Raw genomic sequence first — 23,672 nt, 5'->3', positions numbered from 1 at the left:
TTTTTAATGCCCTTGCTTTAAGAGTAAATTTAGAGCCCAGTTAAATCAACATCCCAGTAGTTTTAGCTAGATTTTTTTTTTTTTTTAGCTATTCAGGCTCTCCTATTTCCAAAGATATCCCCATAAAAATTGGTATGGTATTTTCTCCATCTGCCAACCCATACAGCATGGGCTTTAATGACGCAGACTTGAGGCATTAGTCAGCAAGTAGCAGTTTGATAGGGCTCCTGTCCACAGCAGAGTACCAAAATAGCAATTTATTCCAAGGAAAAGCACTTCAGACTTGCACCTCAGCACTTCAGAAGTCCAAGTAAATACCAAGCAGGACAGAGTTTATGTTGATCCAAACTTTAAGCTTGAATCAGATGAACACACAGACAGCAAAATTACTCCATAAAGCTCTTTTGTGAGAACACATTTAAATGCCCGAACACGAGTGGGCTGCATTAACTTTTCTTAAGAGCCCATCTGCTCTCAGCTGAGACATTCAGATCACACTTATCTAGTTTGTCTAAACTTGTCAGATTGTCTAAATTTGTGACCTGGTATGTTTTTGCTCACACAATCTTTGTTAAGAGCCATGCAGCTGGACACTGCATGACACAGGATGGCTCTGAGGGGGTGCTGATCTGCTCAGCTGCTGCTGTTTGCACATCACTCTGGTCATATCCAAGGATAAGGGCAGGTTTGCTGCAGCCCAGAGTTTTAGAATTTCAAGAAAATTTCCAAGTTATTGCTGATCTTTCAGCACTGAGCAGATCCCAAGCTCACCAACAGAGAAGTTGAGGGCACAAGGTCTCAAGTCATAGGGACTCTGCAGATACCTATGCTCAAAAGGGGATTTTACAGAAAAACATTAGACATTCCAATTACATCTCTAATGCACTTTCTCAGCCATAAAAACAAATCTGCAATTGCACTTTTCCCTAAGAAAGGAAGGAAAATTCACACTTGATGCTCATTGTCCTGAAGGAAATCAGTCAAGTGTCATTGAACAATCAAGTTTTCAGACACATACATCAAAAGATAAATTTCCAAAGAGTTCCACAGCCTGTATGGAAAACTATATTTAAAATAGCATTCAGAATTTTCATTAAAGTACCTTTGAGGGACTATGATTTAAAACTTTGACTCATTCTAAAGAAAACATTATTAATGTTGATCTTGAGAGTCAAGATCTTGAGAAAAGCAAAATTTTAAGCTATACCATGTAGAATAACATCATACTATTTTTACTTGACACAGATGGAGAATACTTTTGTTCAGACACAAATAGTAAGAACCAGTTAGCATTTTTATTCAAAAGCTTCAGTATCTCAATAAAAGAAAAATGCTCTCAACTATTTTTCTACAGATACGAATATCTAAAAATTAAACACTTACCCTAGAAATCACAATGCTAGCTGGAAATTAACATTGCACATGGAAACGGAAAGTTTCTATGAATTACTGCCAAAAATGTTCCATACATAAAATGTCAACCAATTCTATATTTTACTTTGAAGCTGTCAGGATGAAAAGCCAGCTGACAAGTTTATGTTACACAGAATTACTAATTGCTCACATCACACAGGCAATTTCTAACAAGAGCTTAGGGAAGCTTTGCAAAAGTTTTGCTCAAAAGTTCACTCAAGGGCATTAATTCAAGAAGATAAGCACTCCAGGAATACCTGCTTTAAACAATATTATGCCAAGCAGTTGACTTTAATCATGTTATCTGGGCTGGGGATGTCCCAGGCACCACCAGGCTGAAAACACATCAAGCTGCTTTGGGCTTCCAGCACTGCAGTCAGAGCTGTGCCCCACACAACTGGCATTAGGGTAGGATGATTCTGACTGATATGCTCATCCTCAGCCCCAGGAAATAGAGCACAAACCACCAGGTATTACAGACCTTTCCAGGCTCACATTCCGTTCCATCAGCCCAAGGTGTGTGTTGGGTTCGACATCCCTTGTGAGCACCATCAACGTTGATACACCAAAGTCGCCGACACTGCATCTGCTTAATTGATTGCAGAGATCAAAACATTAAATATGCACCACATGCCTTACCAGACAGATGATCCTTTATGAAATTATCCCCCCAGGATTTATCATTAACTCACAAGCTTGACAGTAAGTTGATGGATTGTGAGTCTGCCATTCATCCAACCCCAGGAGACCTTATTTTGCTCTGGCAAAACCAGGAAAAATAAGGTGTGAAATTTCACTTACCATATAGGGGCACACTTGGGATCCGGGTCCAAAAATTAACTCACATTGTTTGTTGACGTCATAAATCAGCCCTGGGAGCTGCTGAGGCAATGTGTAAGTTCTTGATGAAGGTTCATCAAGCAAACACTCCCCATAACCAGTGCTACAACACAAATCAGAATACTGGTGTTAAACAGGAGGTGGGAGATCAGAACCCACTTGTGCTTGCCTGTATTAGCCTTAGGGCAGTTGCACACCATGTTTGCCATATTTAACAAGCACTACAAGAGCTATTTCAAACTTAAGCACAGGAGGGTGTGTTCCCCATACACCACCACCCCTGTGCTGTGACAGCAACCATCCACCACACCACGGTCAGCTACCATGGCAAAAGCATTTCTGAGTGTGCATTTAGTTGCTGAGCAAGCACTGGCGCATTTTTATAAAGAATTCAGAAAAAAAATCATTGATTAGCAGAACTGCCCAAGGGACTGAGCTCCTGGATTTGCCAGAACACCGTCATGGCTCTCATTCTGTTCCACACCACAACACACGGGAAGGCACGACAGCAAAATGGGCGAATCACTGTGCATCAAACTGACCCGTGGGCTCCTGGAACGGTGTTCCCACACGGATTAGTGCCAGGGCTTTATCTTGACCTGTGGAGCAGAAAGGCAGATTCAATCTGCCTTCTAAAACACAGCTCCGTATCTGGGCCACAAAGCTTGGAAAAGTCATTCTTCAGGTTTGAGGGAAAACACACATTCCTTAAAAGCAATATCCATGGGGCAAGACTTATTCTTCCCCATTGAGAGGCTGGTCCTTGCCAGCTTATCATGAGGCTGAACTGGCAGGGACTGGATGCCAGGGGTGCATTCCTGCTCTAGGTAAAGGATGCGTGCACACACAAATCCCTCTGATTTCCTCCAAACGCTGCACACTAGGGCTCCAAATTAACTGAAGAACTCCATGGGACACATGGACACGTGAAAACAGCCCAACACATGCATATGCGAGGTCTTACTCCAGAAATTCGGTGATGTATTTCCTACTGCACTTTGACCACATCCAGGGATTGGTGTAGAAGTTCAGTGTTGGTGCCATGACATGCTGTTGGTTTTTACCTCCATCTTCCTTGCACTTGTGATTGTCATCATGTGGCATGTTAAATCTAAGAGGAAAAGAGCAGCAAAAAGTAGAGTCAGTTAAGAGGCAAATATCAATTATTTAGCATAGCAAGGGCAACAGTGTGAACTAAATGCAAGCAAACCCAAGAATTTTCCCTAAATATGCTGCCGACAGATATTACAGAATAAAAGTATTAATACACATATATTCATAATAAATTTAGAAGTGTTAATGAACAGGGTTTCTAGCACTCATCTGGGAAAATCTGTGCAGCACCCTGCTAAGCTCTCCACTCCATGACTGCATATATTTAGCCAGACAAGTTCTCTAGGGAGCCTGGAGTGAGATGCAAACCCAGCTGCAGTTTCCTTTTCAGCTGACAGTTGCTATCCTGCAGACAGGCTGGAGTCTGGCCCCTCCTTCATAAAAATGGGAAATACCCTGGAACTGACCACAGTTCCAAGAGTTGATCTCAGGAAATTCTGAAGGAGATGACTGACATGAGCCCCCTGACTGCAGACACAGACAATACCCCTTTGGATGCAAAATAATTTCTAATGCAGTTGAATACCCTGGGCCACACTGCTGCCTAAGCAGGGTTGCACCAGCGATAGACTTGGCTCCTATACTTTATGTGGCAGGTTTACAAAATGCCAGCAAGCATTGGTATCAGCAGAAACCAACATGAAGTTTGCAGCACATGACACCTTGAAGAATGTGGTAAATTCACTAATGGAGACAGAGCGGCTTAAAGCGCTGCGCTGTTTGAAGTGGGGAAGGGGAAGTGAACTGGTGTGATCCTGTGTTCCAAGGCTGGGGAGTTTGTATTCCATTAAGATTACCTCCAACAAACCATCTTTTCACTCTGCTCTCTGAAAAAAAGAGCACAGAGGTATTTCCTGCTCAGGAGCATTGCTAACCCCCCCAGCAGCTCTGAGGCAGCATTAGCAAAGGATTTAGGCACAGGTTAGGTGTGGGGAACACCAAACTTTGGGGGACTTTCTGTCAGGAAGTCTTACTTAAACAAATACTACTATGGTAAAAAATAGACTGTCTCAGCCAGCTCTCCATGAAGAAAAACAAGAGTTTAGAACAATGAGAGATCTGTTCTCAAGTACTCATCTATCCCACACCTACAGACCTCCACTGCAAAGCAGGCGTGTGATGGTTTGGGACTGAATCAGCTGCCAAAGGTTGTAGCCAGGGGTAAAGGACTATGTGATCTAAGGTGATTTTTCTCATGACTGCTTAGTAGTGATAAAAAGTCTCAGATGTGAGAAAAAGCAAAAATTGTTTGAAAGAAATTTCTGCTGGAGGAGGTGAATGGCAGCATCTCTTCTGGGGTCTCTGCTGGATGTCTAGCAGCAGAGGATTTTCCATGATGAAACAGTTCAAGAGCTGAGTCAAGCTCACTTATACACCTCATCATCTCCCAAATGCCCTGGGTAAGTTCCTCCTTCACACACAGCTGCTGCACTGCCTTCACCAGCACCACACAGAGCTGTGGGACAAGCTGTGGTAGGCTGAGGATCTCCTCTCAGAGAAGACTTCAGTCCCAAAAGATAGTTCAAATGTGCCAGCATCCTTTATCCTGGTCCTCCCCAAGGACCTCTGCCTAAAACCCTGGCTAGTTCCAATAGCTTGGTCAAGATGTCATTTCTTAGGTGCTGCTTGTGGTACTCTATCATTTATCCTCCCCAAAACACGGCCCTGCTGGTTTGGCTGCTCTCAGGTAGGCTCCAGAGCACCCCACAGTTTCATCTACCTCAGTGGTGCATCTTCTAGCCAAGTATATCATCTCCCCTCAAATAATTAGGCTCAGCAGTACCAGTTCCCAGCCTGGCTGGCAAGCCCTAGTTAGCATAAATATTGGACTATTTAAATGTAAATGTATTTACATAGAACATACACATGGCCAAGTTCATGTGCTATTGTGAAAGCAGTGCTCAGTCCATTATCTTCACTAATTGAACAGCTCCTGTATGGGTCACAGACTGTGCCCAGCTCTGCCAGACCTAGGAGAGAACAGAGAGGTTTATGATAGAAAAAGAAATGTCACTCACAGTTCAGCACAGACAACTAACATTGTCACTACAAAAAAAGTTATTAAAGGACAAAATAAGGTTTTCCTTACCCAGAGTATCGCATTTGTCGTGTGCTCTACAAATATCCTGTCTGAAAGCAGAACAGACCTGACACATTAATTCTCAATGCAGCAGTGAGTTAAGGTACAAGCACAGCAACAACAGCAGAAACAACACTTGGTTGTTCAATGGACTTTCTCATGCTGGCTTGCCACACCACCCAGAGTACAAAATAACTCCCCACCATAGTCAGAGTTTTTCATCTTGTGCTAAACCCACAGGCAGAACTTAGACAGCCTTGAACCTCTCAAAATCATCTCTTGTTATGGTGGACATATGCTCCCACAACTGCAAATATCATTACACCCACATCAAAACCTGAACATTTCCCATATATTACATGCTCACAGCCCCTGGCACACAAGTGGCTACAGTTTTCATCTGAATATTCACCACACCTGGTAACAAGCACGGCTGTATCATGCCGAAGGTGACTTCCCTCTGGGTGGTTTTGGGACTGCTGCCATTGGCAGAAGTTTTTTAATGTTGTCTGGGCATTGTAAGATATTGCAGGGCCGTCCTGATAAGCAACACACAGAAAGCAGGTATTTTAATTATTCATGACAATGCTCACTACAAATGCCATTGTCAAGCAGAAGATGAGGAAAATAATTTCCATTACCTGCTCATTATGTATCACGACCAATTTCACAATAACAATATTAATTAAATTTCCAATGCTTGGGTCTTTGTAGATAGAAGCCACCTGTTTCAAAAAGCAATATTTGGAATTACTGTTAACATTCAAGGAAACAAACAATTAAGACAACATATATATTTTCCAACTGCTTTTCTCCTGGGCTGCTCTTCTGCCCTGCTCAGTGCTCTGATGCTACTTGGAGAGACCTCCTGGCAGAAGCACAATTTTAGAATGAAGAAAACCAGCTGGTATCAGAGAAACCCAACATTTCCTTTTGCTTTAGCCCACATTTCACCAAATTAAAGGATCATTCTGCTCTGAGACACAAAGACCACCAAACAAGACTGTCAAAAGCAACTTATTCTTCCAAGTGTCTGATTTTGACATGGGCAAATTCAGACCACATATTCAGTGCACTTCTACACTCAAACAGGATGAACATCCCTCCAGAGACACAAATATGTTGGATACTCCCTGCCAGTCACTCTACATCTACAGAATTGCCTGTCTGCAAGCTGCACTACTGCATCCTAGTACCTGCAGCTACTAAGATGCTTGTTCTCAGCCTGGAAAGCCAACTTGAGAGCTATGCTAAGGATCAAGGTGACAACAGGCTCCTTCTCCTTGCAACAGCAAGGGAAGTCAGGCAACTGCATAATCTACCAGCCTCAGTCCTCTGGAAGGCACAGTGCCCAAAGTACCTTTTTAATTCAGATGTTATTTCACGTGGGCTTAAATAAAAAGAAGAGTACAGCATGTGGACTAAACAACCAGTGATATTGCTCATGATGTTCAGAAAGCTGGAAGAGAGAGGTGTGAGAAGGATCAGGAAGCGTGATGGATCTGGGAAAGAAGACTCCAACCAGCACTTTCCAGCCATGTTTTACCATTTTTGATGTAACCCCAGCATTATCTCCATGCCTAGGGAAGGCAAACTGATGGCGTTGCATATGAACGCAGCAGAGAGGGGCTCTGTGACCACTAGAAAACGATTTGTGGGTGAATCTACTCGCCCTGGTTGAACACTCACTATTGACATCAGGGTTAAGACATAGTGCTGAAGGTTGGCTCCATGGTAGGCAACCATCCTGCTGTCAGCCACCACCATCACCTCCACAAAACGTGGGTAGGACAAGAACCGCTTCGTTCGCTTGTGGCTCTTCTTTTCACCAATGGTCCCCGTCTTGTTGCTGTCCCCAGAAAAAGAATTCACTTCCAGGCTGTGTTTCAACATCTCCACGTCAGACAATATGCTGCTCTCTGCCCACTGCCTTCTCCAGTGTTTCCGTTTGTTCTTTTTGTGACTGTGGTCATGATCTATGGTTAAAAGGCAGAAAAAACATACAGTACATTCTGGAGTGAATAAAATTAATACCACGTGTATGCTAAGTCAAAATACCTATTGCCTCAACAAAGTTGTGTGGGCTGGCTCCAAACAAGCAGGGAACTGAAACAGAAGCACTCTGTGGAAGCCCACTATGTAATCTAACATCTAAGGCTTCATTTTTAAAGCCATCTTGGGGAAGCCAGTAGCACTTAGAGGTGGACATTCCCTGTACCAGAGCCAGCTCCTGGTCTGTGCAGGAGGGATGGAGCCCTGCAACGGTAATTAGCCACTGCAGCAGCAGTGTGAGGATTCTGGGCACGTCCAAGGTGGCCAGGAAACCACAGGAAACAAAGGTCCAAATCCTGTATTTCTAACTCAGGCATGAAGGACGGCAGGATTTGGCCTTCACAGCAAAGCAATTATATATGATTTATTTCTGTCTCTAACAATAACACGGCTGGGCTTCAGCTCCCCCCCTCCCTTTATTATTCTGTGCTACAGGAATGGTAAAGGTCATCTAATAGCACAGCTGCCACTGGCAAAAGAATAGAATTCAGGAAGTTTCACATATACTGCTTTTGATATTCAATTAGGCCAAACATAAAAGCAGCCTGAAAATATACTCCATGCTGATACAAAGACGACAAAGTGAAGAGGGAGAACAGGCATATAAAACATATGGAACGTGTACAATTAAGATTTACCATCTGATTAGTATGTAATTATAGCATTATTTAAATGTAAGAGCAAAATCAGGCTTATTTGATGCCACTTAATTTTTAATCAGTTCATCATAGGAAGTAGCTAATTGAATGTGATTCATCCACGAAAGACTGTTCACTTCTGCATTTAATATAAAGCCAGATCTGAACTACTCATCTACGACTCCAGGCTACAACCCTCATGCTCTTTGTAGCTTTAGTTTAATTTCGTCATGGTGGTGAAAAATATCACATTTCCTTATCTGACCCATTGAGTAGGTTAGAGGAAGCATAATATTACAGAACAAAGGAATATTCAATGCTCAAACAAGATTGAAATGATAGGAAACTTCTTAGTTACTTTTCCTGTATAGTTTCCTTTTAGGAATATTTGTAATAATTTCCAAAAAAGGAAATATGTTCTGCAGTATCACAGTGGGCAAAGGGGATTAGCCAGCTTCTACCTACGTGAAAAATACTATCTTTTTGCCCTATGTGTAAATAGGCAATAGAGTAGTTAAGAATTAAATCCTGCCTGCTCTGTACTACCTAAGTCCTCTAAATTCCTCTTTCTTGATATAGTCCAGACCACCTTAATACAGCAGAGAGTCTGCAGTTATTTGAGTAAGTATTTGAGAAAGCCAATGGCATTTGTGGTTATAATTGGATTGCCCTAGTTCCTCTGCTCTAATCAATGCCCTTGTGTTGGCAAGGTTATGCTCTCATGCTGGCACTGCTTCGTGGGCAACCATGACATTATCCCGACTCATTCGGTGCCAATCAGCTTGGGGAGCCAACTATGCATACAAATAACTTAAAGGTGAGGAGAGGACCAGACTGAGGAGAAAGTGCTAACCCCAGCCCTTGAGCCAGCTCCTCTCCTCTCCTCTCTGCACCCTCAGATCACCATTCAAATTTCCCTTTTAAATAACTAACTTCCAAAAGGAGCAGGTGCCCAAGGAAAAATGTGTTAAAGATGGGGAGATGCTCAACCGGGCTCGAGCGAGGCTGAAGACAAAGCTGCAGAATGAAGGCAGAGTTCTGCAGGGCCCCAGGTGGGACCATGAGGCTCAGGTTCCTTCTCCTCCAACCATCTAGTCAGAGGGAAGTTAGATGGCAAAAAAGAGGGAATTGCAAAGACACCTATCACACAGGTCTACAAAAGAAGTTGATATTCACTGGGCTTGCCCTGAAATCCTGCAGCTGGTGTCACATGCTAAAAAATACCCCACAAACCACCCAAAACCCAGAGAGTACCACATGAAATTCCACATCTTGTTCTGAGAGCCCTGACCTGCTCCTGATCATGCGGGGGAATTAGAGCCCAACAAAGCCAGGTATGCCCAGCACAGAGGAAAAATAACTTTTCCTTTTTGAAGAGATTTGGCACAGAGTCACCGAATCACAGAATCATTTAGGTTGGAAAAGATACTTAAGGTCATCAAGTCCAATCATTAATCTAATGCTGCCAAGTGTTGGTACAGTATCAGTGCTCTTTCCCCATTCAGCACACAAATTAAGTCAGACACATCATCACTTCCAAAACAACTGAATTATTTCCACTCACAAAGTCACTCCAACACTTGCAGTGTGCTATTTGGACAGGTCACATATTGGGTATTTATCAGCCTGGTTACTGGAAAACCAGGCACCAGTGATGGGGATGCACTGCATGGGAAGCCAGTCCTGGACTTTGGTAGTAGTGAACTGTTATCGTCACCCATCTTTCTTGCATGTAGATCATGTGCACTCACCTGTAAAAAATTAAATGCTAATGGCTGTGCACTGCTCTCAACCCATCTGTAAAATCCTGACCACGTTAATGGGAGCTGTACACAGGCACTGCCAGGAACTCTGTGTGCCTGATTCTGTTGATATCCTGCTCCATTACAATGGCCACAACAGCAGTGCTCTCACTGAATGGTGCAATGTGCTCCTGCTCCATCAGGCAGAAGGGAAAATCTCTCACATTACACAAAACTGATTTTGCAGCACCAGCTTCCTACTGCCACACATAACATCAGAAAAGGGTGTGATATTTCCCCACCTTATTTTCCTTTTTTTTTCCTATTGTGTTAACATAGGAACAGAAATCAGCAAGAAAAATGGTTTTCTTGGCAAGCCTCCAATCTTTGCAATGACCTGAAACACATCTACTTACACATGGTAGTAACTGGATTTAAGAAACAAAACATTTTTCTTTTACTTTGTAGAAAAACCAAATTCCAGTGAGTAGACAAACCCTTTAAACCATGCAAACTACAGTTCAATAATTCAAGCATCAGGCGAGCCCATGTCCTGACTCAACACAAATTCATGAAAGTTCATATTCATTTGAGAGGCAGGTAAAGGCTAGAATAATGTCCATTTTACTGCATACTTTACTAAGACAATCTATGCTGTTTTCACTGTCTTTATATAGACCTGGTAGTTTATATTAATTTTTTTTCTGTTTGGTTTCTTCTTTGTAATGTGGGACTTAAAAGGAGACCCAATCCTGTGAAAGGATATTGCTTCCTCATGGCATCTTTTCACTAATGCCATTTATTTTTGCTTGGGCAAGAAGCCTCAGCCCAGAATCCATTCAGCTGATTTATGGATGTTTCCTGCTGGTTAATGTACTTTGGATCTATCATAAGAAAGAGGGCAGGGAAAACTTGGGCCCTGTGTGAGTACTTTGCCTGCAGGAAAGGGTGACAGGGCAGAGTCAGGATCTGCTTTTGACATAGTAACTATTGTTATACTAAACCAAATATTAAAAGATGGAATGATCACTTATCCCAACAGTCCTAATCCTTTCAATTTCTACATTAACTAGTCCTTGGAATAGAAAGCAATTTGCACAATTAAGTAAGACATGTAACAATTCAAGCAATTCCAGTTCAGCTCCAAGTTCATAAGAGCTGCACATAGCAGCAGAAAAAAAATGTAACACAGAGAGAGAGAGAGCGAGAGCGCAAGAGAAGGGGGCAAGAAAAATTCTCTTTCTTGAGCTAACAACATCTCCCTGCTAGGGAAGAAGTATGATCCTGTCAAACTGACTAATTATCACAAGTTTTCTGAATGTGTGACCTAGGATTTTTAATAAAATTTGCCACTCAGCAGTTGGCCCACAATCATTTCTAGCCCTGCTCTGATCCAGTTGCACAGATAATAAATTATTGCACACCTCCATAAAACAGACCAAAATTCAGCTGAGTTCCCCTCACACAGTCAGTCACTGTGTGACCTGTCTCCCTCAGCTCCACAGGAGCAAACCCTGGCCAAAAGCTTCAGTACAAGCCCCAGCTCCAGCTGCCTGGCTGGGTTTGCTGCCTGTAGCTGCTACAACAGCAGCTGCCCCAGGGACTGCCATCATCTGGGAAACAGAGAGAGGCAAAATGGATTTGCCTTCATGCAGAGATCAGACTGGCTGAAACTGAACCACATTTTTAGGCTCTTCTTGCCAAGAAATGGAACGGAAACTGGCTCCTCTTTAGGACACAAACAGGTAAGAAGCCAGACCAAAGAACTTTTCTAGCCCTGGGTCTGTCCTAATTCTATATCAAGATGTTTTGTATCTGTCTTTCTATACACCTACAAATGTATCTCAGATGGATTTTCATGAAGCCAAATTCTCATCTCTGTTACTGTGGGGTGCTGTTGTGGTCAGCATAACCCAGAGCTGAACACACCTTCTCTACCAGATGATTCACACCCTGCTTGGACAATAGCCAGGGATTGAAACATAATGGAGGACCAGCCACTGCCTTGCTCTTACCACACTGATATGATCAGTCCTATGAGCAGGATTAATCCTGCCTTCCCTCTGGATAGCTCCTTGACTGAACCAGAGCTGCTGCTATAGCCAGGTCCATGTCCAGGAGCTCCTCCTGCTGAAGTCAGTCCCATGTGTCAAGCCCAGAGCCTGGAGTTTGTGTTTGCAAAATGTGAAAACATTAAGGCCAGAAAGCAAAGCTATAAAGCCATGAGCAGTTCAGAGTGGCATGAAGCATCACTGATGCAAAAACCAACAGTTTTACCCCAATTCACTCACTGCATCCTGTGTCTGACTATAGAGACTCGGAGGTGCCAAAGCTCAAGGTGATGCTGAACCCTGATGTCTGTCAGGGTGACCCTGCCTTTCTTCTCACTGCTTGAACCAGAATGCTGAGAACCATGGAATTGCAGTGAGCAGCCATCAGCTTCCCTTAGTAATAAAACATTCTCTGGTTTATACCATGCTAACACTAAAGACCACACATACTCTAAATGTTTTCTTTCCAGGTGATGAATATCAGAATGCATTCCAGCCTAAAAGATTATTTTTATGCCTAAGGTAAAAAGTTGTAAGTGAAAGCTATCAATTTTGCACAGTAGACAGAAAATAGATTAATGAACAAAACAATAAATTTTCTCTTTAAGAAAGGAGATACTAACACATGAACTGAACATGTGGCAGAAAATGATTCAAGATCATCTTACAGAACTCCCACACATGCTCTTCAGGCAACTTCCAATGCACAACAGTCACAAGCACATCAACCTGTGTCCCACACTAGTGTCTAGTGACACCTATGAGGCACCATGCCAACAAGAACAACACTGAGGCCACCACAACTTTGTACTGACAATCAGTAAAAGATAAGACAAAATATCCCATTAGAAAAAAAAAAGAAGAAATTGTTCAGCAGTTGGCCACAGGGGTGTTGATAATGACATTAGAGGCATATGAAAGAAGCAGTCACAGAATAGTCAGCCTGTTTATTTTCATTAATATACACCATAGGGAACGGACAGAAAGCACCCAAGTGATTCCCCCCTGCTTCTCCCACCTGTCCTCCTTCAGTCACAGATGAGGTGAAAGTATATCCATTTTAATTCCAGGAGAATAATTTAACTCTGTCCACTTACCATGTTTAAATTGCAGAACAATAACCAATCAACAACAATTTGTTTAGTCACAATCTTAAGTCTTACACCTTTAGGGCACCAAATGGATGCTTGATACATTTTCAATGCTAAGAGTAACAACAAAATGCATGCATTTATAACTCACATTGAGGAATCTTAAGCTAAAACTAATTATGGGATCTGTATCACTGACTGTGATCAATATTTTTTAACTGAATTCAGTCCATTACCTTATTTCACTTGTCAACATCACAAGATAGCTCAAACATTACAGATTGATCCCTTCCCCAGCTCAGCATGGCAAAAGCTTGTGCTTGACCTCTCAGGCCCATCTGACCAAATACCAGTTGGCTCTTACTGTGCTGTTACCTCAACAGGGAGGCAGAAATAGAATTAATTACATTAGCATATGGGAGTTGTGATGCAATTCTCTTCTTTATTCTGGGAGGGAAGGAAATCTGAATTAATTACTATCTGACTAAAAATTACAATCCATTTCTTTAAGATAAGAAACTTTTCTGAGGAAAAGAACAAAGTCAGTGTTTTACCCTGAGGCCAAGAGCAAAGCTGACAGCTTAAACAGACTCTTGAAACAGCTCAAGGATTGCTCAACCTGGAAGTAAAGGCTTAAGAAAGCCTCCCTGCAGATCTCCTGCAACCCTGAGTTTACGTGACACTCAGCAGTACAGAATTTGCCTGAAGACCTGCCTGGAAACCAGACACCTAGAATGCAGAATTCTGCTGGATGAATGAGTTGAAAACAAAAAAGAGGGGACACAGTTGGAAGCAAGACAGAGTCCAAAAGAAACAGCAAAAATACTAAAGGGCTCTAGACCAACAATCCAAGTGCAAAGGATCTGGGATTTCAGCACAGACCACTCACAAGAGTACAAACATTGAGTCCTGCAGAAAAGCAATTCAAAGTTTTTGCCTCGAACTGTTTAAGTAACAACATAAAACATACAAAGGATCTGGAGAAGGAGCAGGAAATTTTCCATCACTGGCCTCATTCCACTCTATTGCCAATTTTAACACTGTGAACACACCTTGAACCATAGCTGGAGCAGGAACAAAAGCTCATCCCCTTCCTGCACCAATGAAATACCACACTACAAAGTCAGGCTTTAGCCACAGTACCAGATACCTAACACATCCTTCCCCAGGTCTCCTCCCAGATCATGGCACTGATAACACACTAACAAACCCCCATTCTGGCAACCTCAACCTGACCACCCCTTCCAAGCACAAGGGAACACGGTGACAGGACCATCTCCTGCTTGTGCCATTGGTTCACCAGTGACTTCCCATGCAGCTGGCTGGCATTAGGAGAGCAGGCTGGTGCTAATTATCATTGCAGAAATAAGATCACAATCATTGAGCTGGCAGCAACAGGCATCTGCTTGCTCAAGACACAGGGCAGCACTCCTCTGCCCCGGTGGTTCCCCAGTGTCACGTTCAGTGGGAAAGGTTGTTACAGTTACTGTGAAAGGGTAATCTATTACAAATTACTCGTTAATGCAACTGCAAAATCAGTGACACATTACTGAGTATGCCTGTGTCATGCTGGCTCAGCAGCAAGACTTGGTTCATGCTGCTGGTTCCTCCTCTGCTTTCTATAGGACCATTCTCAGCACAACTTACACACAGACCTCTTCTCCTCACCTGGACCACATGGGGCTTCCCTTTGTGGAGCTGCTGTGCCTGGCCGCACATGTACTCTCCAGTAGTCCAACTGCTCTAACACCCAACAAAATACCAGCAAATGTGAGACCATTTTGCATCCATTTCTGGCAGGTACTGGGATATGCTAAGCCTGCAGGTTGTGTCCCACAGCCATCTGTGCTGATAATACTTGGTGGATTTTGGAAAGCAGCCACAGCAGGTGAGTCACTGGGCTTTCCCACCTCTGCCAGCAGTGGGTGGGGGCACAGTCAGCACGGCACAGGTAAGACCTGCTCTGTCCTGCACTCATCTGAGCCTCTTTCCAAAACCTCACCACCTCAGCACGAACTGCTGGAAGGCCTCTTTGCTGGCTACAGCCCCTTGGCTTCCCTCCAGAAACAGGAACAGCTCTAATCATCTTCCTACTAGTTTGGCACCATCAGAGCGTTACTGCTGCTTCTGCATAATGAGTTTTGCCCGTGGTGGATATTCCTGCTTTAAATGCTCTCATTAAGGAGCGAGGACTTTGTGCAAGATCCTCACATTCAGCCCCAGAGCTCAGGTCCAATGCCAGCCTCGGGATGGGCACAGCTGACCAGCAGCAAGAGAGGGAGCAGCTCACACTCACTATACATAAATTACAAAGGCTAAAACCTAAGGCATCATGGGTACAAAGAAGGAGCTGCCCCAAAAAGTTTAGTTGGGAGTCCTGCATCAGGGTCACAGTAAAAGCTACACAGAATTTGCTAAGTTTGGAGCAAGAGCCGAACAGGCAACAGAAGTGGGGTGACAAAAGGGCACAATACTTGCAATTACACTCACAGACACAGGGGAATTGTGGCTCAGTGCAACCAGGCAGGTGGAGGCCACATCTGTCTCAGAACAAGGGGTGGCCAATAGGCAGAATGATTGCTAAGGTTCAGTAGAAGGCTAAAGCTATCACAGACCCCAACAAAACTGGAAGAGAAGAGCTCCAGAGAACTCAACAACTGAAATATACATAGAAATACATACACACATACATCACTGACAAAAAGTATGGGAAATATGATAGAAAGGAGAAACAGCAGAAATGGACGTAAGACCCAGAGCAAGAGGTGCCTGAAGTGGTTTATTTAAGTGATGACGAAAGGCAGTATCCCATTGGCATCTGGAGCTGGACATCTCTCTGCAAGACCAAACCTTGACGGTTTCACATGGAAAGGGCTCACGGGTCTGCTCCTGGCAGAAGGCCCCACTGGATGGGGGCCTGGGGAGGTGCTGCCTGCCTCATGAAGGTGGCTGGCACACGGATGCAGGATGCAGCTCCGTGCCTTTATCACTGGAGTCAGATTGTTCCTCCATGGGGTGCAGGAAAGCGGCGCTGTCCAGCCTTGCAATGAGCCACTTCCTCTTTTCTTTTTTTAGGAGTGCAATTTCTTTTCTCTTCCTCCTCCACCTCAAAAAAGCGGATATTTAATAAATGGGTCGGAAGAGCTTGCTATCCTGAAGCGATGGGTGGTAGTGGTGCTGCACCTCAGTGACATCATGCTGTCTGCCTGGCCAAGCCCTCATCCCGTCAGGGCTATTCAGTAAAACACAACTAATTATTCTGCCAGATCGCCGGCCAGATGACAAACTGATTCACGGCACTAACTACAAGAAAAGCAGGAGAGGAAAATGCACCATTTCCTATGACTGAAACGACATTAACCTGTTACCCCAAGGAAAACTCTGTCCAAAGCTTTTCTTGCAGCAGCTGAGCTGTATGCCAGACGGCTGAAATGCATTGCCAGAGACCCCAGTGCTGTGCTATGAAAGTTCATCTGCAGAGCACAGCTTCCATTTGATATCCATCAGCATTCAGAGGAAAAAGATCTTTTTCCAGAACACCTGTAGAGTATTTTTATGTCAGAGGACCTAAAACTGTTATCAGAAACTGCTAATTAAAACTTAACAAAAGCAAATGCCTGGTTTTCTAAGCTGACCTCAGGATGCTGAAAACTAAAAGTATGACCAAGGAAACTGCTGCAAATGAAAGCTTTTACTCAATCTGTTAGTCAATTCACAAGGGAAACTTTCCTGAGTACCTCAAGAAGTTTAAAATTACATCATTATGGCAAGGGCACACCAGTATGTTGACTATTAATCATTTCCAGGAAGATGACTATCAGAAAGTCATTCTTAATAGCACCACTGCCTGGCAACATAGGGTCCCTTGCTCACTTCAAGGGGGGTACCTTAGATTTCCCTCCCATGGATTTCCTCGTCAAGCAAATTTCCACCCCTGCCAGAAGCCTGCAAAGCAAATGCACCGTTTCACACATTCTTCTGACAAAAGACTGGATTCACACAACACCCTACAATTATGACTAACTCCCAAACTCTCACAAAACCATTCTTCTCTGGCAGGAGTGAGAGATACACCTTGTCTAAAACAGTGAGCACTGCTAGATTTTGCACATTCACCTCTGATGCAAATACATGTGAGACACCTTCTCTCACCAGATGTAACCTGAGGTAAGATGCCAAGGTTCATCATCGCCCAAGCTGCTCTGAACTTGCTCCTTAAATGAAATAACCAAGACTTGTTCACAATACACATATGGCCATAGCATCATTCCCTTTCAAAAGTTTGGACGATGACAAAAAGAAGAGATGGTAAAGAGGGAGAGATGGAGGGAAAGAGGACAGGAAGACAAGACTCTCATGCCTATCTGGAACACTTAAGCTTGTGTTTGAAAGATGAGAACTCCTCCCTCCACTACATGAAGCAACTGAGAAGAGCAAGAAAACAAAGACAAGCAAGAAGCAAAGTATATTGGAACAAAGAAGGAAGAGATATACAGCACATTGGTAAAATCACAGATGGAGTATTATTCTTCTTTATTACAATACAGAAGAATAATATTCTAAATGGGAACTATGATACAGTGGGGTGAAATACAGCAGTCAGTTACAGCAGCACAGAGTCAAGTTCTCAAGCAAAATTCAGAGCCCTCCCAGCTACCTTTGATTCAATGAGTCTTGTGATCTGCTGCTCCGTTCCTCCAAGGGTTACTGATGCAATGTGCCAGATTCCGTGTTTCTTTCCAACTGTTCTGAGTCTCCTGCATCTGATCTCATAGAAGGGAGCAGAAACAGCTGGAAGAGAGAAACCAGAATGGCATATTCCAGCAGCAACCCTTGGAAGAACAAACAATGACAGCCTTGTGAGAGGTGCCACTGTACCCCTGGCAGGTAGGTTTGCATGTGGAAGTGGATTCACATGTCTTCCAGAAGAAGCACATGTTGCTCTGGCTGGTCACAGAGTATCAGAGCATCTTTGGACTCAGCATGATCAGTGCAAGCTGAACAGACTGACAGCTCAACAACACAGCCACGATCCACAGTCATGGGTGCCAAACAAGCGATGTATGCTAATTGCAGCCTAATTTGGGCACCATACTTCTCCAGTGGTACCTTTACTTCCTGAGCAACTCCACCTACTTTGCAGCATATGAGCAGCTTGCAGCCCACAAGGGAACTCAGTCAAGGTCTACTCTGTTTAGGTTCTAAAGTTCCTGTATATCTAGCTGCAGGCCAAAGGACAAGGGCAAAACAGCAGGTGAAACAGGAGACTGAAGGAATAAGCTTCATCAGAGAAAATTGAGGTATTTGCTGCCAAAGGGGAAGATTAGTTGTGAACATCAGGAAGTCAGGGAAGCAGAGAGCAGCAGGAGGCCACCATAGATAATAGGGACAGTAGGAGCAAGGCTATTGGTCATCAAGGCAGGGAGAAAAAGGTCTGTGCTCTTTCATATGTGCAAGGACTAGAAAGAGGGAGTGAGGAGGTCAGGGAGATGGTGCTGGTGGAGGAAGGGCCATGAGGAAAAAAAAAAGCCTTTGAAAATGAACCATGGAAAAGTGATTACTAAGGACTGTCAGGATTGGTGTTAGGACCTCCTCATTTCCACTAGAAAGAAGACGTGGCAACTCCCAGCCAGATTTGGGAAAAGAAGACCAGGAGCAAAGTAAGACTAAGACAGATGCCATTTAAAGGACAGAGTATCAGACAGAGAGTTTAACAGATTAGGGTGGCTGGGAATTACATGTAGGATAGAACAGAAAACAAGTTTAAGGGCTCACAGGATACTTAAGGCAAGACAGATGAAAAGCTCTCTTGCCAGCTTTACCTCAGGAATCAAAGGGAAACTTTTTTCTGACCGCAACTTCCTCATAAGCAATTCCTAGAAAGCACCTCCAGGTGCACCACATCTCTCCAGGACAACGTTACCACCATGAGCCCAGTCCTGCACCATTTCTAGAGGGGTCCCTCAACTCCACATCTCTTTTTTCCCCACAAACCTACTGCCTTTTAACTGTGAATAGCACATCCAAGTATCAAGTCATCCAAGGCAGCAAGAAAATGAGTACCTGGAGTATTGCAAGTCTGCCAGTCCCCTGAAGAGTTGGTAGGAGGTGTCCGGTGCCGGTAGACAAGATGTGGTTTATTGTGCTCTTCTTCATACTCCTGCTCCTCAAGCGATAGGAGTGGCTCTACAAAATAGTCCCCATCATCAGACTTGAATGTGCCTAGCTGAGAGGGTCCAGAGAGAGGAACAGGAGGTCAGCTGTGTGCGATGACAAGCCACCTAGCAGCACTACCCCACAAAGCAAGCAGTTAATGAGGGAGGTGTGCCTAGTTCTGTGGTAACCCCTGTGAAGGCAGTGGCTGGAGCTCCAGCTTTGGTCACACTGCTTGCACCCACCCTGGGCTGCACAGCCATCCCCCTGGTGCTTACAGAGGGCTAATTACCAAGCCACAGGCAGGGAGCACGAGAGAGGCATATGTCTGCCAGACCCTGTCCTTATGCCAGTGACGCTCACCAAGCCAGTCCTGCCCAAAGGGTGATGGTGCTGCTGTGTGCTGGAGGCCCAAGTGCAACTCCATCATGTGCTGGTTTCACACAGCACGTTTCCCTGAGACAGGCTTTTAACCCACATATAAGACCAGAGGAAGGTGTCCAGCTAGTGAAATCCCTGCTTATGAGGAGACATCAATGCTCCTAGTTGCATACAACTATGAATGCACGTATTTGGTAGGTAAATAAAAAACTATCAAAGACAAAACATTCTGCAGCCATCTCATACTGGTATCCATGGTCAGTACCTGGGAGGGAAGCCACATAGACATGTGCCCAAGCCTAGGTGAACACATGCGCACCCAGAGGAACCCCGGGACTGAATGAAGCCAGCAGAAACCTCCGGGGCGCCCCTGGGATTGGCACCCCGTGGGACTGAAAGGCACCAGGACAGACACAAGAGTCAGCGCTTTTAGGAGCTTTTGCACATCCCGGTGTCAACATCCCTGCACCGAAGGGCACCCAGCTAGGGTACCAGGGACCGGGACATGTCCCGGGTGCTGGGTGGCTCTGAGGCCAGCGCTGGTGGTAAGCCCGCAGCTACCGCTCACCGGCACCCCGGCAACCCCAGGGGCAGGCAGGGTCCGTGCCCGGGTCTGGCCCACAGACCGCCCCTCCGGGTGTCGATGGGTGGCATTTTCCCCCCAAAATCCGCGGAGCAGGAGCGGCGCACCCCGGAACCCGAGGGATGAAGAGCGGCGTGGGAGCAGCCCCCGGCCGGGGTGGGCCGGAGCCACCCGCCGCCGTCAGGGGAAGGGGCGGGCGCCATGGCTCTGCCCGCCCACCCTCCCTCGCCCCGCTCCTCCTTCGCCCCGCTCCTCCTTCTCCTCCTCCTCCGCGCTTCCGCCCCTGGCCCTCAGCGGGGCGGGGGTCTCACCATCCCGGAGCAGAGACTGATAACGGCGGTGAGCCGAGGGCGGGCGTTGACGTGCCCCCGGTAGAAGCAGTGCTTCACATCGGCGTCGGCCGCCTCGGCGTAGAGGCGCCGTTGGTCTGCGGCGGGCTCTCCCAGGAGGCTGACGGTGAAGAGCGGGGCGATGAAGGCCGAGCTGGCCGTCAGGTTGAAGAGGAACTGCTGCCCGAAGGCGGACAGCCTGTAGTGTGCCTTCGGGGAGCCGGCGGCGGCCGCCGTCCAGGCGTCGGGGGCAGCACTGGTGCTCCGCCGGCGCCGCCTGAAGTGGACATCGGTGGGGAAGGGCTCACCGAACTCATTCACTCGGGTAGGAGTCACGATCTCGTACTCGCTGAGCTTCTCCAGCAGCTGGGCTGCGAGGGGACAGACGCTGAGTGAAGTGGCCGAGCCCCGCGGCCCCGGGGCGGGGGGCAGCAGCGCAGCACTCCCCTTGCCCCTCCCCGAGCACCCCCTTACCTTGCCTGGGGTGCAGCTTCTGCCTCCTCGCTGCCGTCCGCCAGCCGTCGATGAAGAGCGTGGTGAGTGCCAGCGCCAGCGGCGCCAGCTGCATGGTGCTGCGCGCTGTCCTCGGAGGAGCAGCTTTCCCCGCCTCCGCTTCTTCTCCTCCTTTTTCCTCCCTTTCCCTCTTTTAATTTTTTTTCCCCCTCTCCTTTCCTTTCTTGCGGCCCCCCTCCCGGCCCCCGGAGCGCTGCCGCGGGAAGGCGCAGGAGCCGGGCGGCGTTAGGGGCGGGCGGGCCGGCGGCGCGCGGGGCGCCGGGGGCCGCGCATGGTGCGCGGGGGCGGACGGGCCGGGGTCGGGACCGACGGGCCGGGACGGGGGAGCCGCCCGCCCGCCCGCCTGCCTGCTCTCCCTCGCTTTCCGCCTCTCCCCCCGTCGGGCTGGTGGACGAGAGCTGCCGGGACTCTCTGTTTAAAAAGGGGCGGGCTCCATAGATCAAGCCCGCCCTCCTCTGCTCCCCCCCTTCCAATGACACTTTCTTTTTTCGTTGCCGGCGAGAGCCGAAGTCGCAGGTTTTGGTCAAGAAAACCAGCGCTGGAGCGGGCGGGGGGAGTCCGAGCCACGGCTTCGTACACCCGGGATCGGCGCCCGCTCCCCGCCGGCTCCATCCAAAAGGCTTTAAAATCTCAAAGTAGCCCAGGCAGAGCGGCACCGGCAGCTGCCTGCTCTGCCAGGACCTGGTGGGGATGAGTCCCTTTGTCACTCATTGGGAGGAGAGATGGGTTTTCTTACGTAATTAACGTTTTCCCTTTTTTTATTTCCCCAAGGCAGCTTGAAGAAGTGGACCAGCAGTTGAAGAATCCCCTGTGTGGCACTTCTCATAGCAGTTGTTTTCTTATGCATTTCTCAGATAAGAGGCAATTCACGCAACTTTTGTTCAGGATGAGATTTGTGTTGTGCACTTTTCAGGCACCCTGAGGGAAAAGGAAGATTATATCCAAAACTGAGTTTATTTTGTGTTGGTTTACAGTTTGAAAGGTCTCTAAAAATTTAATTATATGTAGCTCAAAAGCATGTCTTAAGTGTTGTCTTCTACCCCTTCCTCAAATCAAAACCCTCAGCCTTGGTTTAAAAGGTTTTTAAACCTTTAAAACCCATAAGCAAGGCAAAAAAGAATTTTGGAAGTTCAGTTTGCGCTTCCACAGAAAATGTCAAAGTTCTTTACATTCTTTGCTCAACTTTGGGACAAGGCACAGAAATGTCGGTATTTGCTGCAGAAAGGGAAAGTTTTAAAATAAAAATCAATTCAGAATTCACTTCTGGGCAAAATGTTACCTCCTGACTCTTCAAAACAACTGGTAAAGTGCTACAAACCTCAACTATTAGGAGTCAATTATTAATTTTGTATGATGAATGTAAAAGTCAGAGCAAATAAAGCATCACCTGCAAAGCCATGCATCTTCAACCCTGCTACTGGCTGGCCAGGGTCGCAGGGCTGGGAGGCAGAGCCTCGACAGTGCAGGAATCTCCAGGATTGTGGAGACCAAGTCAACACATCCTTAGGGCAAGGTGTAATGGCACATAACTTCCCTGCATGGCATTGTGCCCACACCTATAAACCAGGTTTAATTAAAATCTCGGATACTTACCAAGAGATAACTCACCCCTATCTCCCTGAGCTGCAGGGCTCGGAGAGCACCCTGAGCCCTGACCACCTTCCTACAATGAACGCATGTACCCCAAAGCTTTCAGTCTTCACAGAGAGAAATACACACAAGTGAGCTTGGGATAATGCTCCAGAACTCATGGTGGGAGAAGGAAGGGTAGGCTGTGTCCTGAACTCAGGTGGGAGAAGGAAGGGTAGGCTGTGTCCTGAACTCAGGTGGGTGTGGACACATTCCACAGGAGTGCCAGGGGGATCCCGTGCTGCCATTTAGGTGTGTGGAGCAATACTGAGCAGCTGATCAGCAAAAAGGGAGTGAGGAAAAGTGAACCGAGTTGCCTGAGGAAGGGGAGGCAAAAAGCTGAGCATAGCATTAGGGCTGAGTCAGAGGGGAGGGGAGGAGGCTTACGTGGAGCTAGTCCTGCTGGTGTCTGGGAAAGAGGGGTGCAGCTTTCAGGCTTCTGTTCAGCACGGTGTTGGGAAACAGGTCTGGTTTATCTGGGCTGCAGAGTGCCCCTGGGGCATCCCCAGTTCACAAACATCTCACACCCCACCACTCTCAGCCTCAGCATCCCCTGTGCCCCATCAGGCACTGTTGAGAGCTGCCACGCTTCTGTTCAGCTCACTGTCACAGGAAGACCTATCAGAGCTTTGGAGTTTTTTCTCCTTAGTTTTCTGCAAGGTGACCAGTAAAAAACGAATTTGGCTCTGGGGTGAGGTTTGATGGAGCTCAGGAGCTGGTAGAGGCTGAGAATTGACAGTACGTACCTGTGACTTAGTTGGGTAGGACTCTTTCCTTTTTGGCACTGAGCTGAATGGAGCAAGGTTGTTTTGTGGAGCATCCTCACAGCCCCACCCACTGATCTGAAACCACCAACCTGAAGGAAGGCAAGAAACACAAATTTATCATTCAGAAAAGGGGATCCAACTCACGGGACTCCATTATGAGGCAGAGTTGGGAGTGGTCTGAAGCCTCCCAGGACCAAATCCTGGCTTTGCAATGTCACTAAACATACATTTATGCATTCCATGCAGCATGGCATGACTTCCAGAGCCATTTCCATCAATATGCACAAGTCGTATGTT

General features: G+C 46.1%; 1 protein-coding gene and 1 long non-coding RNA gene across 2 annotated transcripts in view; one reads left to right on the top strand and one right to left on the bottom strand.

Annotated features, from left to right (window-relative positions):
* ADAMTS9 (ADAM metallopeptidase with thrombospondin type 1 motif 9) overlaps nucleotides 1–21,034 on the bottom strand; it is a 78,982-nt gene extending 57,948 nt beyond the window's left edge. Inside the window, exons 1-11 of the mRNA XM_066557913.1 lie at nucleotides 20,941–21,034; nucleotides 20,449–20,837; nucleotides 19,084–19,246; nucleotides 7,136–7,422; nucleotides 6,088–6,171; nucleotides 5,864–5,985; nucleotides 5,456–5,496; nucleotides 5,231–5,336; nucleotides 3,218–3,364; nucleotides 2,215–2,356; nucleotides 1,895–2,002 (exon numbers count right to left, since the gene is read on the bottom strand). Coding sequence (XP_066414010.1) covers nucleotides 1,895–2,002; nucleotides 2,215–2,356; nucleotides 3,218–3,364; nucleotides 5,231–5,336; nucleotides 5,456–5,496; nucleotides 5,864–5,985; nucleotides 6,088–6,171; nucleotides 7,136–7,422; nucleotides 19,084–19,246; nucleotides 20,449–20,837; nucleotides 20,941–21,034 — 1,683 coding nt within the window. The remainder of the gene's footprint in view (nucleotides 1–1,894; nucleotides 2,003–2,214; nucleotides 2,357–3,217; nucleotides 3,365–5,230; nucleotides 5,337–5,455; nucleotides 5,497–5,863; nucleotides 5,986–6,087; nucleotides 6,172–7,135; nucleotides 7,423–19,083; nucleotides 19,247–20,448; nucleotides 20,838–20,940) is intronic.
* On the top strand, nucleotides 20,383–22,239 carry LOC136561557 (uncharacterized). The gene is made up of 2 exons (XR_010784364.1): nucleotides 20,383–21,002; nucleotides 21,484–22,239. It is a non-coding gene; the product is annotated as an uncharacterized lncRNA (long non-coding RNA).
* The last annotated feature ends 1,433 nt before the right edge of the window (nucleotides 22,240–23,672 follow it).

Source organism: Molothrus aeneus, chromosome 12, assembly GCF_037042795.1.
Source record: "Molothrus aeneus isolate 106 chromosome 12, BPBGC_Maene_1.0, whole genome shotgun sequence".
In the NCBI taxonomy this organism is placed as follows: domain Eukaryota; kingdom Metazoa; phylum Chordata; class Aves; order Passeriformes; family Icteridae; genus Molothrus; species Molothrus aeneus.
The sequence above is the reverse complement of the archived record's forward strand: the minus strand, read 5'-3'. Positions and strand labels throughout refer to the sequence as shown.